Source organism: Enoplosus armatus, chromosome 17 (assembly GCF_043641665.1).
Source record: "Enoplosus armatus isolate fEnoArm2 chromosome 17, fEnoArm2.hap1, whole genome shotgun sequence".
Lineage (NCBI taxonomy): Eukaryota > Metazoa > Chordata > Actinopteri > Centrarchiformes > Enoplosidae > Enoplosus > Enoplosus armatus.
In genome coordinates this window covers 9,924,504-9,940,036 of record NC_092196.1, presented here as the reverse complement: position 1 = coordinate 9,940,036, position 15,533 = coordinate 9,924,504, and the positions used below count along the sequence as shown (strand labels likewise).

Genomic DNA, 15,533 nt, shown 5'->3' with positions numbered 1-15,533 from the left:
ACACGTGGCCTCATTTCTCACTTACTACACAAACACGTAGTAGGCAAAGCGTTTTAATGTATGCAATGATAAATATTTTACATTCAGATTACAGTCTTTAATAACATCTCCACTATGAGTTCCTCATTTATTATGGATCAGTTTAGACCTCTTTGAACTTAAATATGTAAGTAAAGGGGCAGATTATTTTTGCTATACAAACCTTAATATTACAAGTTGGCACTCCATATTCACATAGACAGTGTATGCATCAAACACATGCTCTGTTTTACATTTTAATTGTGTTAAATATTGTTTTTTTTATGTGTTTATACTTTGCCCACAGGTTCAAGCACAGCTCTTACAGTTTGCAGCAAAAAACATTGGTCTGAATCCTGCACTTTTAACCTCACCAATAAACCCTCAACATATGACCCTTCTGAATCAACTTTACCAGCTGCAACTGGTGAGTCTCATGTAGCCTCGTCTGCCTTCACTTTTATTAGATACATCAGATATAATTGCCTGCAGTAGAGCACATATGGCAAATATCTAGCACCCCAAACACAAAATGTATTGGGAGCATTTTAATTAGACGGAAAATTTGTACTTTCATGTTTTCAGTACATTTTTGGGTTATGGCTGGATTTACTGACAGTGACGTCTTTTAACATTAAATCCATGCTTATATGGATGATATACAGGCATACCAGCGTTTACAAATTCAGCAGCAGATGTTGCAGGCGCAGCGCAACGTTTCTGGCCCCATTCGACAACAAGAACAGCAAGTAAGTTTCCCTCCTTCAGTTTTCTTTTCTTTCCTGCTTTCTTATTACTCACTCTGATCACTGAAAATCCTAAGTTATAATTATTTTACCTTAATAAATGAGAACTTATGTAAAGGCAATTGTATATTTCAGTTGTCATACAACACCTGCACATAATAGATCCTAAATATGTCTCCATTGTGTTCATCCCAGGTTGCACGTACAATCAATAACATGCAGCAGCAGATCCAACAGCACCAGCGTCAGCTGGCCCAGGCCCTGCTGATGAAGCAGCAGCAACAGCAGCCGCCCCCCTCCCACTCGGGCCTGCATCCTGGCGGGGCCAAATCCACCCTGGATTCATATCCAGGTCACCCCCAGGCTCCAGGCCTCCCTGACCTGCAGACCAAAGATCCGCAGTCATCTCCCAACACTTACAGCCCCTACTCTCTCTGTGAGTGGCATTAACCTTTCTCTTTGAATGGCAAATAGATAACACTGCACTAATCCTCGTGGGCTTGTGTAGTAAGATCTTTATGTCTGTTCTCAGCTGGACTGAATCCAAACATGAATGTAAACTGCATGGAGGTGGGAAGTCTGTCAATGAAGGAACCCCCCCAGCCTCAATCGCGCTTGTCGCAGTGGACGCATCCAAACTCCATCGAAAGCCTCTCTGGAAGCTCCTCTCCTCTAGAGCCCAATCTGGGCAAGCATGGTAAGAAGAGAAAGGGAATTCTGGGAGATGTCCACACCAGAGAAGGCTTTATTTCATATCCAATGCAAATTGAAGAGTAGTATGAACAAACAAGCAAGATTAACATTTAGACTATGTCTTTCATTGTTTATTTAAACATTTCCCACATTACAAATGTTTTTTGTTTTAATGTCACTTCTCTCAGGTGGCAACCTGGGCCCCCCTGGTAAGCCCCATCAGCTGGAGGACTCTTACAGCCCCTACAACCTTATGTCCAGCTCAGAGTCTCCTACCAGCCCCCTGGTCCCCCCAGACAGCTGGGGGCAGGGCAAGAGCAGCAGTGACAAGATGGCCAATGGGACCAATATCAACTGGCCACCAGGTTAGGAACACTTGAACCGCTCACTATTAATGCTTTGTCAATTTACCGTCGGGAGCCAGATCACTGTCAACCAGTTTGTTTCCTTTAGTTAGGCATGTTGGCAATACTTGTGAATCAAAATACTTATGCTGTGTCCCTCGCTCTCAGTGTCATTCACATGGGTGTAAAAATCTGACACTATTATTGATTTACTTTGTCATCAACAGAAAAACGGACAGTGAGAGGCAGTGGTAAAAGCAACTGCACTGATGAGGGAACAACATGATTTAACATGAAATATTGGGTATTTTTAAACAGGACTATTACTACTCCATCTATAAACAATTAAAATATTGAAACCATGCAGTTAAACTTCAGCAACCACAAACTGATGCAGGTTACCTGCTGGTTGGTCAGTTAATCACAGATATTAGATTATCAATAGGTAATCTTTAATATTACACTATGGTAAGAAAAAAAGCATTTTTATGATCATTTTTAACATTTTCATTTTGATTTTCAGAGTTCTGCCCCGGCGTACCGTGGAAGGGTCTTCAGAATATCGACCCTGAGACAGACCCCAATATGACCCCGGGCAGTGTCCCCAGCGGGCCCACCATCAACACCAACATCCAAGATGTCAACCGCTACCTGCTGCGGGACAGGAGTGGAGGTGAGAGCAGGGTCAAAGAGTTTTAGAGCAAGGGCTGGAAAAGTGTCTTCGTAAGATACTTAGTAAATTGTTTTGGGGTAGTGGTCCTGCCCTGCAAGTTAAGTTCCTTGTCACAGTATAGAGAAACACAGCAGAATCCAAGCAGAAGTTCTGGAAATATTTTCCCCCCACAATTTGAAAAAGAAATCTTAAAAAACAAGCTGTGTCCCCATGTATTGTAAGTCAACTAAAATTTTCCGACAGTTTCATGCAGCTGCTGCCACCAGAGAGCCTGCTTCTTATTCTTTTGTTCTTCATTTTCCTACTTTTAACTGCCTCTGTAATCATTGTCATTTACCAGTTTATATTCTTCTCTTCGTAATAAGCTTACTATCATCATTTGTAGTGCATTTTTCCTTTACTCCATTTTCTCTCTCTGCTATTTTTTCCTTATTTGTTTGTGTCTGTCTATTTGTTCGTGTTGATGGCATCGGCTTAGGCTCCTCTCCCACTTCATCTCAGAACGAGGCTCTGCCTCCCTCCACTGATTGGCCAGTCAGTGCCTACACTAGCTCGTTCAGTCTGTCGTCCCCGGAGACGGACGATGCAGGTACATGGTTTATCCATAACGTTCTCCCCCCACATTGCAGTGGGTGAATCACTGCAAATCAACATTATCCTCTTCCCCCTGTTACTGTATCAACCAGACCCTCAACCGCTCTCTGGAGAACCACATCTCTCCTGTCCGTTCAAATCACTGCTCCTGATTAAATATGACCCTCATTTGAGCTCTCTCCCTGTCAGCTTTGCCTCTCATGCAGTGCATATTTCCCCTGTGGTGTTAGTGTATCTAGTGTATCTCCTTCCTCCTTGTGTGTGGCATGGAAAGCGTTTGGGCAAATATGAAAGAACTTTTATGTCCGGTCATTTTGCTCTGCAGAACTCCCTCCTGTGGGAGCAGCTGTATTTTGGGCAGTTGTCTGCAGGCCAACCTTTTCTTCACTCTTTTCCATGCAGGTAAACTGTCTGAGATGAAATCTACTTGGTCTCCAGGCCCCATTTCTCACAGCCAGGCCTCTCTGTCCCACGAGTTGTGGAAGGTCCCCCAAGGCCCCCGGACCAGCAACACGGCCCCTTCCCGCCCACCACCTGGCCTCACCAACACAAAGCCTTCCTCAACCTGGGGGGGCAACTCTCTTGGTCTCGCCCAAGGCTGGAGCAGCTCTTACACCACAGGTAGTTTTATAGTGAAATATTTAGGGAGCCAGGCACCAATGTTTTTATGCAGTTTAACTAATTTTATTATTATCTCTTATTATCACAAGAAATGGCTGCAAAGCCCTGGGAGAGCAGAAAATCATTTCAATAAAAAGCATGTATTCTGAATTGAGAGTGCCTATATTACAATAATTACTCGATTACACAAGACGATTAAACAGGCGTCTTGGATTGTTTTAGTAGTGAATAAATAGATTTAACATTCTTGCAATTCTGTTTTTGCAAACCATTTGGCAGCAAAGACGTGTAGACATATGACATATAAGCTAATGTTTATGTGAACATATTGGGGAAAAAAGCAAAACTGAAATTAGTTAAGACCTACTGCATAGCTAAGACATTTCTTATGCTGTCATGAAATGTGAGTTGTCTTAAGGTCAGATTGTGGAGCCAGAGTGTATATGGTTGTGAAGTTTGCAGTATGAGTGTACTCATAGAGCAAGTGGCCCTTTGATGATACAACCACAGGCCAGTTTTGAAGGTACAGAGTAGGCAGGATTGACAGCGAATTAAGATAATCTTGTTGCGGTTGAACAAGTGTCGACTGACACTGGGCGGTTCTTCTTTTCTTACTGTAGAAATTGATACCACCCATTCAGTTCTAGCAACTGACTTTGGTTTCGGACAAATTGCATTAAGCATAAACTTCATGCTAACAAATCTCTGCCTTTATTGTGTTTCTCTCTTATACACAGCAGGTACCACGTGGAGTACAGACAGCTCCACCAGAACCAGTAGCTGGCTGGTTCTGAGGAACCTCACTCCACAGGTAACGGTTCACAATCTGCTGCCTTTTCTTAACCTTTAAGCATTTTTAACTGTATCTGTGCACTAATGGCCTCACTCTGTCTGTGGTCTTGTTTGTGTCCCAGATTGATGGTTCGACTCTGCGTACACTGTGCATGCAGCACGGCCCCCTCATCACATTCCACCTCAACCTGACACAGGGCAACGCTGTGGTGCGCTACAGCTCCAAGGATGAAGCTGCCAAGGCTCAGAAGTCCCTGCACATGTACGTCTCTTAATGAACTGCTTCAAGGTGTTTTGCTCAGTTGTTGAAGTTTTAACCTTTACTCATCCATGTCTTGTCCCCATCCAGGTGTGTGCTCGGGAACACCACCATCCTGGCAGAGTTTGCCGGGGAAGAGGAAGTGAACCGCTTCTTTGCACAGGGCCAGTTGCTTGGTGGAACAACCAGCTGGCAGGCCACTCCAGGCACCAATCAGACAAGGATGGGTGGGACTGGGTCCGGAGCCTCCCATCCCATTGGTCACTCACCCCACTGGAACAACAACAACAACGGCAGCAGCAGCAGCAGCAGTAGCAGTGGGCTGGGATCAGGCGGAGCAAAGACGGGCGGAGAGTTGCTGTGGGGTGGCGTGCAGCAATATTCCAGCCTGTGGGGGCCCCCGAGTGGAGAGGAGGGACGGGTCATGGGGAGTCCCACCCCAATCAATACGCTGCTGCCTGGGGACCTGCTGAGTGGGGAGTCCATGTAGGAAGGAAGAGCCCAGGCTTAACAAACACCAACAGGAGCAAAAACTTTGCAAATCATTGTGGAGATAATCAGTGTGGGTGTAACGGTGAAAAGGAGAGACGAGAGGAGGCCGAGGCTACATCCTCGCTGCTCACCCTCGCCGACCTCCTCTACTCCTTTTTCATTTTTAAAAGACATTTCAGTTGCAGTTCTTTTGTGAATCTCAGTGAGAGATTTTGGTCACAGTGTTCAGCTCTTACTTTTGGAGACGCAGGAAGAAGTCTTTCATTCAACAAAGAAAGAGAACTTTTTACAGAAACGAACTTTGGAGAGCTTGCCGTGTGAAACAAGTACTTTAGTCAAACTGACACAATGACGAGCTGCCATCTTTAAACTTACGTAATCCCTCTCTGCCTTTTGAGGCAGTCATACTGCACCTCAGAGATCCATCAAAAGGCATCATTCCCAAAGTAAAGCCCTTCAATCAGAGTGGTTGTCGAACTTTCAGCTGGTCCACACTCAACATTTGTTTCTCTCAGCACTAATATTAGCCTTAACCTCTTTCCTGCCCTGCTATCCTCACTCACTCTGTACTTGGTGAAGAAGCATACGGACACTTGCACACCCTTATTTCTGAGCCAGTGAAACCTGAGTGGAGAGTACAGGCTGCTGCGGCTTAACATAAGCAACTACAGCTCACAACTTCAGTGCATTTTTGCAAGCAGATTGAGTTCCCCACACAACGCTCAAAGGGAATGATGCAACTCTGTTCGCCGTGTTCAAGCCATTTCTATTTGTAGTGGTTTTTGTTTTTTTATTTTTCTTCTTAAACCATTGCAAACAAAAACTAAGAACTGAAATTATTCAAATGTGTCTGTCAATCTTACCTGGAGGGGGGGGGTTGAGGGTCGTCACATGTACAGTTATAGACGTGATGGATGACAAAATGAACCACTGCTATTACTATGGAACTGTAAAGACAAATACTTCAATGCACCTCAACTCATCTGCAGGCAACTCGCAGTTTGGTCTCAGTCTTGGACCCTCTCACTGATGTTGTGGAAAGCACCTCAAGTCGTAAATGTTTCCCACTGGTGTGTAGTCAATGACCCCCCCCCCCCCCCCCCCCCCCCCCCCCCACCCTGCTCCACCCGCAAAAACATCATTTCAAGTGACGTGCAATATAAGCCACAGACTTTACCGTCCAAGCACCCGACCATGACCTCTCTCGGAAGGAGAGGAGACTATACAGAATGATTGAACTGCAAAAGCTCTTTCTGCCCTGCACCCCCCTCCCTAAAACTGCCACTGCTACCCTTCACCGCCCCCCCCTCCCACCCCACCCCCCAAGAGTGTGTGAGCTCAGGAGAGTAGCAAGCTGGTCTTCAACCACCTTCTGTCCAAGATACAAGGACGTACACATAAAGCACTTCTTCAGCCAGCCTACTCTCCACACTTATGCCAGTGATTAGTTTTGGGGGAGAAGGAGGGACAGGTGTGTGTGTGTGTTTCTGTGTATATATGTGTGTGTGCATGTGTGCTTGGGGAGAAGGCATCAAACCAAAATGAGAGGAGCCTGTTTTCCTTTTTACCCAGAAGACCAGATGATGTTTTTTTTTTTTTTTTTTTGCCCAAATTTGCGTAGGTAGAAAAGTATGAAGCAAACATTTGTGAATAGGTGGTCTATCATAGCACTTAGCATGAGCGTCGCAGCTCGTTATACCCTTAATGCCAACAAATAGAAGAAAGGAGAAGAAACACTGGCAAATAAAAACTGAAAAAACAAAGACAAAAAAGCAATCTGCTTAGTGGCTTCTCTATATACTTATTTTTTAACTTAACATGGATGTGAAGATGTTTTTTTGTTTGTTTTTTTCAATCCTTCTTCCCTCAAGTCGGTGGGACCAGGAAGGATGTCAAATATGGTAGCAAAGTGAAGGGAAATACAAAGAAAGAACTAACTGAACTGATGATGGGTGCAGCAGGGAAAGACCCCAAAGCACTCATCCTCACCCACTTTATCAAAGTAAATATCACTGTTACATTGCATACTTTGAAATCTTTAGCCTTGGTGTCTGGAAACGCTCGGCGTGTTTATGCTCTACTGGGTCCAGCAGGGAGGATTGCCATCTTTTTCGTCCTTTTTTTGTGTTCTTTCTATTGGAGGCCCTGCCAACCTGTGTGATAGTGTGGCCACTGAGTGCCTGCCTGCTGCAGAGTGCAGTGCTCTGCAGCAGCCCTCACCCCACCCTCCCGCTCGCATCGCTGCCTCCCTGCGGATCCCTACAGACTGGCTTCCCTCCTCCTACTCCCCCCCCCGCCCCCCGGCCTCCAGGCCAAGAGCAGCTCTTTCAGAACTGGCCCACCTGTATTAAATTTACTACTACTGCTGCGCCAGAGTCTGTCCTCAGCAACCTCCGACTCCACTCTCTCTCTGTCTCTCTCCTACAAGGATCACTTTAGCCAGAGATGGAGGCGTTTGATGTGTTATCTTTTTGTTTTTTTCTTGGTTTCACTTATGGAATTGCCAGTGTGCATTTTTATTTTATTGTTGTCATGAAGTTTGCTGATATTTTTGCTGTTATCATTGATGATATGGATGATTGTTTTCTGATGATGATTTCATGGCTTTTTTGATATTGGTCTTTATGCAGTGTTCAGCTTCTCTCCTGCCCCTCCCACTGCCTCTGAGGCAGAAGCAGTGTGTAGGTAGAGGTACGCCTCAGCCGTGCAGCAAGGCCATACGAAACACTGCAGATGTCAGTAGAAAAGGCTGGTGGGGTAGTTCTTATTGTGGGGTTGTTGGAGTCAGACAAGTGGGGAAAAGTAGTGCAGTAAAAGGTTCTCCAGGATAGTGAGCCAACCTCCTCTGTCCATCCTGGGGCGGCCAACCTCCACTCTATGTTGTCTCATAACACACATCCTTTAGTGTTGATGGGCCTCACTCACACTGGTGCTTTATGTTTAACTCTGGGAGCACTCAGTTACACTTAGAACCACCTCAACTGATAACAGCCTTCCATTTCTATGCAAAGACAAGGAGGTGTTCGTTCACAGCCATCTAGAAAATCACAGCCACCCCCCCCCCCCCCCACACACACACACACACACACAGACACACATCTGCCAATCTTCACTTATCTCTTAACCTTTACTACCAGGCAGCTTCCCTTGAAAACCTCCCTGGATGAAATGTAAGGGGCACCGAGACAGCCTCTCTTCCAGGGGTTAGTCTCCCACTGTGTGGACAGAGCTACTAGATAACACTAAATGACCTGCTGGAGGCACTAGTGGTTGGCAAACAGAGTCACTTCTTCAGTCTTGTGCCAACTGATCTACAAACATCTACTTCCACCTTGCCATATCCTAGTTTATCTTCAGCGTTATGAGATTTAAGTTTCTTTTATTGCTGCAGGGGCGTACACCACCAGCTGTAGGAGGCTTGAGGAGCAGAAGGGCAGGACAGATGAATGGTGCTGGTCTTACACCAACACCAACAGAGGACTGGAAATTTAGTGGAGAACCAGGCTGCAGGAGGAGAGAGAGGGGAGGGGAGGGGGGGGGGGGGTCCTGTATGTGTCTGTGCACTGTTTATGGGTCACATCGGGTACATCTCTTTAAAAACCAAAAACATCTTTTACTTTATCATCAAGGTTTTCGCAAAAACTAGAAACTACAAAAAAAGTCTGTTTCAGCTGTGCACTCCGAGGCTGTGATGCCTGTGTTCTGTTTCTCTGCAAGTTGCCGCCTTCTCACCCCATCTGGGCTCGTTCTCTGGGCCACACGTGGGGCAGCTGTATCCAGGTGGTTCATTTTGGACCTCCAACCTGAAGGTCGCGCCAGCCAATATACAACAGGTCATTTCTGCACATCTGGCTTTGGGGTCAGGGTCCAAGCAGGGACCCAGTGTATCAGCAGAAATAGGGACACACCTCAAGTTTGGTACCAAGTCTTAAAACTTTTGGGATTTGCCCTCTTCCAGAGTCGCTTCAGACTCACGTCATTCAACAAAACAATCACTATTGCCTGTGTCGTCTGTTTGTGTGTTTTGTTTGTTCCTGAAAACCTGCATTTACTCCACACTGGACTTGAATCAAGGAACTGGCGTTGAAGCGGGGAGTCGAATAGAGTGGGAGGACGGGTGACTGGGTCGGAGGTCGAGTCTCAGATGTGCCCTGGATTTCTTGGCGCAGCACCAGCGCTGAGAGCCCCGGCCCCTCCCACACCCCTCGCCTGCACTCTTATCTACCTGTCTAGTGTTGGAAATCAGATGCTCTCCCTTTTTTTAAAGTCACACGGACTCAAAGGCAACTGGAGCTCGAGCAAAATATGCTTCTCAATCATGGATCAGACAAGGGTGTGGGGCAGGGCCCCCAAAAAGAGTTGAATTAGCAAATCTCTCTAAAAAAAAAAAAAACAAAGGCCTGGGTTGAATATGCACATGCTAGTTCATATACAGTATACAACCAAGAGTACATAATGGGTGTATGTGTGTATATGGCTAGATCTCTCTGTTTTCCACTTAGCCTAAGCCCCCCCACCCTGGCTTCAGCCCTTACCCTGTGTATCCTCCTCGACATTATATTTCCCAGAAGACAAGATCATAAACATATCAGAGTAATACAAAATAATGAAAACAAATACTTGAATCAAAAGACGCGCCAATAATGTAATGTGAACACTTTTTGTAGTGGTTTTTTGTCTCATTCATACACTTCAGAGATTTTTGATAGCATCGGTTCAGAGTGAATTAAATTTGAAATACGAGTGTTGTTGAAAACAAAGATCGATATAAAGGCAAATTTACATCTGTTGTATTTGAGTGTTTGCACAAGGCTGCTTGTACTGTATGTTGTGTGAATGACTGTTTTAGTGTGTGAGGTGAAAATATGTATGAGAGCTCGTGATTACAGCGGAGGAATTTCCGCCTTGTGATTCTTTTCAATTCAGTATACTTTTGTTGTTGATTTTTGTTTTTGTTTTTTTCTTTTTGCTTGTCAAAAATATATTCTGATGTTAATTGTTACTAGCCTCTAGCGTTGCACTGAGTGTCGGCCTCACCCCTCATCCAGCTAAACGAACAACATGATACAAGTACTGAGGGGAGACGGGGACAGTTCATGTGTAAATGTTTACTCAAGGACTAAAATAAGTGTGTTTTTAAAATGTAATGTTTATCTACCTTAGTGGCTTTCATTGTGGAATAATCCAAGAAAGTATGGATCATAATTGAGTATTGCACCATTTTTCAGACTGTAAACCTAAAAAAAAAACTCGAAAACTGAAAAAAAAATCACATATGTATAAAAAAAATGCAGCAAAAAAAGTATTTTGCAGACCTGTGGCCATAGATTGGGGTAGAAGGACTTCAGCTCTCCCAAATCTGAGCAACGGAGAGAGTGAAGGACAAGACATCAGACTGAGCCTTGGCTTCTAGGGCTCACTTCAGAGGTGCCTACCTTTTTGGTTTGTTAGCTTTTGTTCTGTTTTCACTTATGTTCAAAATCACTCATGTTGTCATTTGTTTTCCTGCAAGGCCACTGACAGTTTACAAACACTTTGTTTTTTTCTGGAGTTCAGAAAAAAAAAATCAGCAACACAAAATAAGTAAACCATGGGAATGTTGGAAAAAGAGACAAAAAAAGGACAAATGCTTCCATTTTTAAAAAAAAACGTGCAAAACAACACTTCACAGAATGAAGATTTATTGTGCTACTTTCAGAACTCTGGGATTGAACGGTGTTGTCTTGTTCTGTTTAACCTTCTTTGTTCTGTGTTAATGTTGATTTCATGGACTATCTGAAGCCTGTATGTTTTATGTTGATTATATATATTTTTCCTTTATATAAAAAAAAAAGAAAAGAAAAGAAAAAAGACATAATTGCTCACTATCTTGCACACACGAAAAAGTGGATCTTGTCTCAGGAAGGCCAGGGTTCCAGAGTACCAACTCCACGCCATTTTAATGTACATTTTTATGATGAGTAAAAATGAAAAAAAAAAAAAAAGGATGATTTAAAAGAAACAATTCTAAGCACTGAAAGTTATGGATTTCAGAAGAAGAGAAAATACCTTTGTTTCTAAATCCGTAGCAGTTACATAATAACCAAATAATGGACTTTAAATGAAAATGGAGTGCTTTATATATAAATCTATATATTAAAATTGCTTTACATTTAAAAACAAAAAAAATGGTCAATGATTTTGATTGTTAAAAAAAGAAAGACAGTGAATAACATGCAAAATGCTGTATGTTTGAATCTTTATTGTGTTTTCTTAATGAGGTCCCGTCCTGACTGAATCAGGAACATTGTGCATTACTCTTTCTTTCCTCTTTCTCTCTCTCATTCTCCCACAGCGGGTATTATTAATAGATAAATCAGACTTTTGTGGAACATTTTTCACGTTTTTGGAGGATGTTTGTAAAACATGAGCTGGTTGTAAAGGATCATGAAACTATGCACAAGTGTTTGTGGGGAGGGGGGCGTGGAAGATGGGGGGGGGCGGGTTTATGGCCTACTTCTAAGTGGCTGATCTATTGCAGGGGATTTGGGGATCCAATGTGTTTTTGTTTTATTTTTTATTTTTTTTAAGGGGGTGGAGGGGGGGTGGAGAGGTGATTCATGTTGAGCCCCCCGCCTCCAGCTTCCTTCCCCTGATTCAGATTGACCTAGCTACATCGCCATGCTGTGTATTCCTAAAACCAATGAGCGTCTCACTCTTTAGCACTGTGGGATTCTAGCCTGTCACCCTCAAGGGTTTTCTTTTCTCAGTTGTTAAGGTTTTCTTGGAGGGTGGGGTGGGGGATACGGAATTAGGGCTGCTTTTTTTTCTTTCTTTTTTTTTGGCCTTTTGGTTGTTTTTTTTTGTTTGAACTATTAAGTAAAAATGTCTGTACTGAGATTTAATGAAAAGTCAGTGGCTTGTAATGTTTTATTTTTTCTCTCTGTATATCTCTTTCTCCTCATAGAATGTGATTGTTAAATGACATGCACCGAAACAAATGTTTTCATGAACTATGGAGCTTCTTTCAAATATTAATAAAATAGCCTTTTTTTCTTGGCTGTTAAAAATGTGCCATTTGGTTATTTGGTGTTTGTCTCTCGGCCTCCATTCATTTTTTATTGCATGAAGCCACCTCTCGCTCTCCTGTCATGTTTCTGCGGTAGAGCTGGTGTCATTTCCTCTACACCATTAGCTCGATGCCAGAAGTCACGTCAGGCTTGGAGGGTGAGCTGCCTGGGACAGGCGTAGTAGTTGTCCTGTGGTTGTCGGATGTTGGGGTTAGCGTACACGGGGAAGTTGACTTCCTCCAGGTGTGAGGGGGCCTCCTGGTTATTTGGGGGGATTCCGCAGCTCTGATGCTTCCTGGTCATTTCCTCATATATGGGACCAGGAGGTTGTGGTCTGTGATGATGCCTCGCCTTCACCTACAACACATAACATTTATTTCTGACTAGTGTAGAAATCTATTTATGTTCAGTATGAAATATTAACAAGCTGCTGCACTTCATATTGACTCCTTGTATGTTTATGCTCAAGGCCTCAAGCTCCAGTATGTATTTGTTACTTTTAACTTTGGTGTTTATCTGTTAATCTGCTGATTGGTCTCTCAATTAATTGATTAATCTTTAGTCTATAAAATGTAAGGAAAGTGAAAAATGTCCATCACAGTTCCACAGTACCAGATTTCAAAGTGACCTCTAAGAAAACTCTTGTTTTATCCAATATTTGAGGAGCTGGGACCAGAGAATATTTCACATCTTTGCTTAAATAATTACTTAAATGATTAATTATCTAGATTGCTGTTAAACTCTGTCAATGTTTGTGCATGTTCAATAGAGTAATTTCCCTTGAGATTTTATTCCCGCAGAACAGCAAAATTGTCTTTTCAGATGAGAAATAGACACAATTACATTAAACTGAACAAACCCCTCTTGTTTGTGTTCCAGCTCAACCTTTCTTGTGGTTTAGAAAGAACCAAAATAAGTTGAATACTTGCTAAATATTAAATATGAAAAAAAGGAACAGTTTTTATCCTCACATAATTTAATGATTACTCTAAAATTAAACACGAGAAAAAACAAAATGAGAAAAATAATGATGGATTAATGGCTTGTTGAGCCCCAGTCAGCAAAATAATACACAATACAGAGAGTGGACAGAATAATATGAACACTTTACAACGCAATACAATAAACAAGATGTTTTGATTGACTTTGATGATCATTTCTGAGGCTGTAGTTCACTGTATGTCTGTTCGTCAGTGTTGGTGAGAGTCCACATGTGATTACTGACTTTCTGCTAATTCAGTTTTCCTTTTGCAGATTTCTCTCTTTGCCACTTTACATAATGTCACAGATTGTGTGACTCATGCACCAACAATCCTGACAGTAATTGTCGGGCCTCTTTTTATATAAGTTGCCTTGAAAACTCTCTAAAACCGATTTTTGTCAGGCCTCTATTAAAGCTGACACTTTAATTGACATTCAACTTAATACGACTCACTTGCATATCAGTCTTTGTACTTTTAATTTGCAGCAGTTGATGACTGAAAAGTGTGACAAGAGGAAAAGACAGGAGAACTGTAACACATTGGGGCTCAGAAACATTCACTGAGAAACACTTAACAGCATTGTCGCCTCACAACATAACAAACCTCAGAAATGACCCATGGAGTTAAATCTGCATCTGTGCTCAGCGAGATGTTAGATGAAGTATAAATACTCACACATTTCTCTATGGCCAACCAGCTGAGTGTGAGCAGAAGAAGTCCTGCTGCTGTAAAGATGGTCAAGAGCAGAGGAGGGTAACTGGGAGAGCACTGGCATGACCTCCCTGCACCACAAACACACACCAGTACATATTAAAATCTGAACAGTGGCACTTGGGTTTAAATGCAGCAAATTGTAAGCACTGTATTGTGAGACATACCTGTCCCTTCAACCAACAAGAAAACCTTTTGAGCACTGAGGAGGATCTGGTCAGAGCTGTTCTCCTCTCTGTAGCTCAGCTCCCACATGTATAGTCCCGTGTCACTGTGCTGTAAATGGGATATGGTCACATTGACCTGCAGAGAGTCCAGTCCTCCACAGAGCTGAAGACGCCCCCTGTGCCCCGGGTCGACCCTGATCTCGCCACCCTCAGCCATCGACAGCAGGGTGGTCTGGCTCTGGGCGCTGCGGTGGTACAGGTGGAGGTCCGTCAGGCTGCCGTGGTGCTGCAGAGGGGAACAGGAGATCTCCAGTGATTGGCTCTCTGTCAGCTGCCTAAAGATCAACTCTTCAGCGGCTGGAGGAAAAAAAAGTTTCGATCAGTTGAGTCCACCTGAAATATAACTATTGTATGGGTTCATGGTGCCAAGATGAAGAATCCTACTGACTTTGGAGAACCCTTAACTTTTTGTTAAATGCCACCATGAGGTTCACATTGTGGTTTTGAGTGATATATTAATAACTATTGGATGGATTTCCATGGAATTTGGTGCACATGTTCATGTTCCCCTCAGTAACATTATACCTGCTAAACATCAGCTTGTTAGTATTTAGCTCAAAGCACCGTTGTACCGAAGTAGAGTGTCATAGAGGCCAACCAAAGCCATACTGTGGTCTGATATACCTGCCAGTAAATAAAAACAAATAATACTGTATACACATTATGTAGGAGAAATAAATAGTTAATGTAAGGATAAAGAAGTTACAAAATTATAAACATAAATTGTTAAGTATTACAAAAAGTGGTAAATAAAATGCGAATTTCTCTTACCTTCAAAGAGCTGAATGAAAATGAGAATGCATGCTAAGCTCGTCTTCATGGCCTTTTCAGTTATAAAAGCACGAAGATAAACCAGAGCTAAGTCATATTGTACTCCTCCTATTTCCTTCAGGCTCTTGTGAGACTTTGTAGACAGCATCACTGTATTTATTGTTCTTCACCTCAAAGCAGGAAGAGGACTTCAAAGCAAGAACTGCCGTTAAAAATACTGACTGATTGTCAAACTGAGTTTTTAAATATGTTTGTCAGACTCAGGAAGAAGCATCAGACATTAAGGCCTATTGAGTATTAAATGAAACAAAAAATATTTGTAAGTAATCAAGGGCTTTGTTACAGAGCCTGATAGTGAACAGAATTGTGCAAAAGATTTGAGACGAACCTCATCTGGCTGCTTTCAACAACCAGGTTTTGATATGATCAAGTAAGAAAAGGGGATATAAGAATATCAGTTTCACTCTGTGTCACCGGATGTGTCTGGTGTCTGATGAGGACAAGATCAGTGTGAAAATGCAGTTCAGAGACAGTCAGGAGGACGGTCACCAGCTGCAGAG

At 43.0% G+C, this 15,533-nt stretch overlaps 1 protein-coding gene across 1 annotated transcript in view; it reads left to right on the top strand.

Moving 5' to 3' along the window:
• Window positions 1-5,367, top strand: part of tnrc6c1 (trinucleotide repeat containing adaptor 6C1) — a 36,862-nt gene extending 31,495 nt beyond the window's left edge. Inside the window, 11 exon segments of the mRNA XM_070922814.1 lie at window positions 326-445; window positions 684-767; window positions 960-1,200; window positions 1,297-1,461; window positions 1,646-1,822; window positions 2,325-2,474; window positions 2,953-3,063; window positions 3,471-3,689; window positions 4,427-4,500; window positions 4,604-4,743; window positions 4,831-5,367. Of these exon segments, the coding sequence (XP_070778915.1) occupies window positions 326-445; window positions 684-767; window positions 960-1,200; window positions 1,297-1,461; window positions 1,646-1,822; window positions 2,325-2,474; window positions 2,953-3,063; window positions 3,471-3,689; window positions 4,427-4,500; window positions 4,604-4,743; window positions 4,831-5,230 (1,881 nt within the window). The 3' untranslated portion in view covers window positions 5,231-5,367.
• Window positions 5,368-15,533: the final 10,166 nt, after the last annotated feature.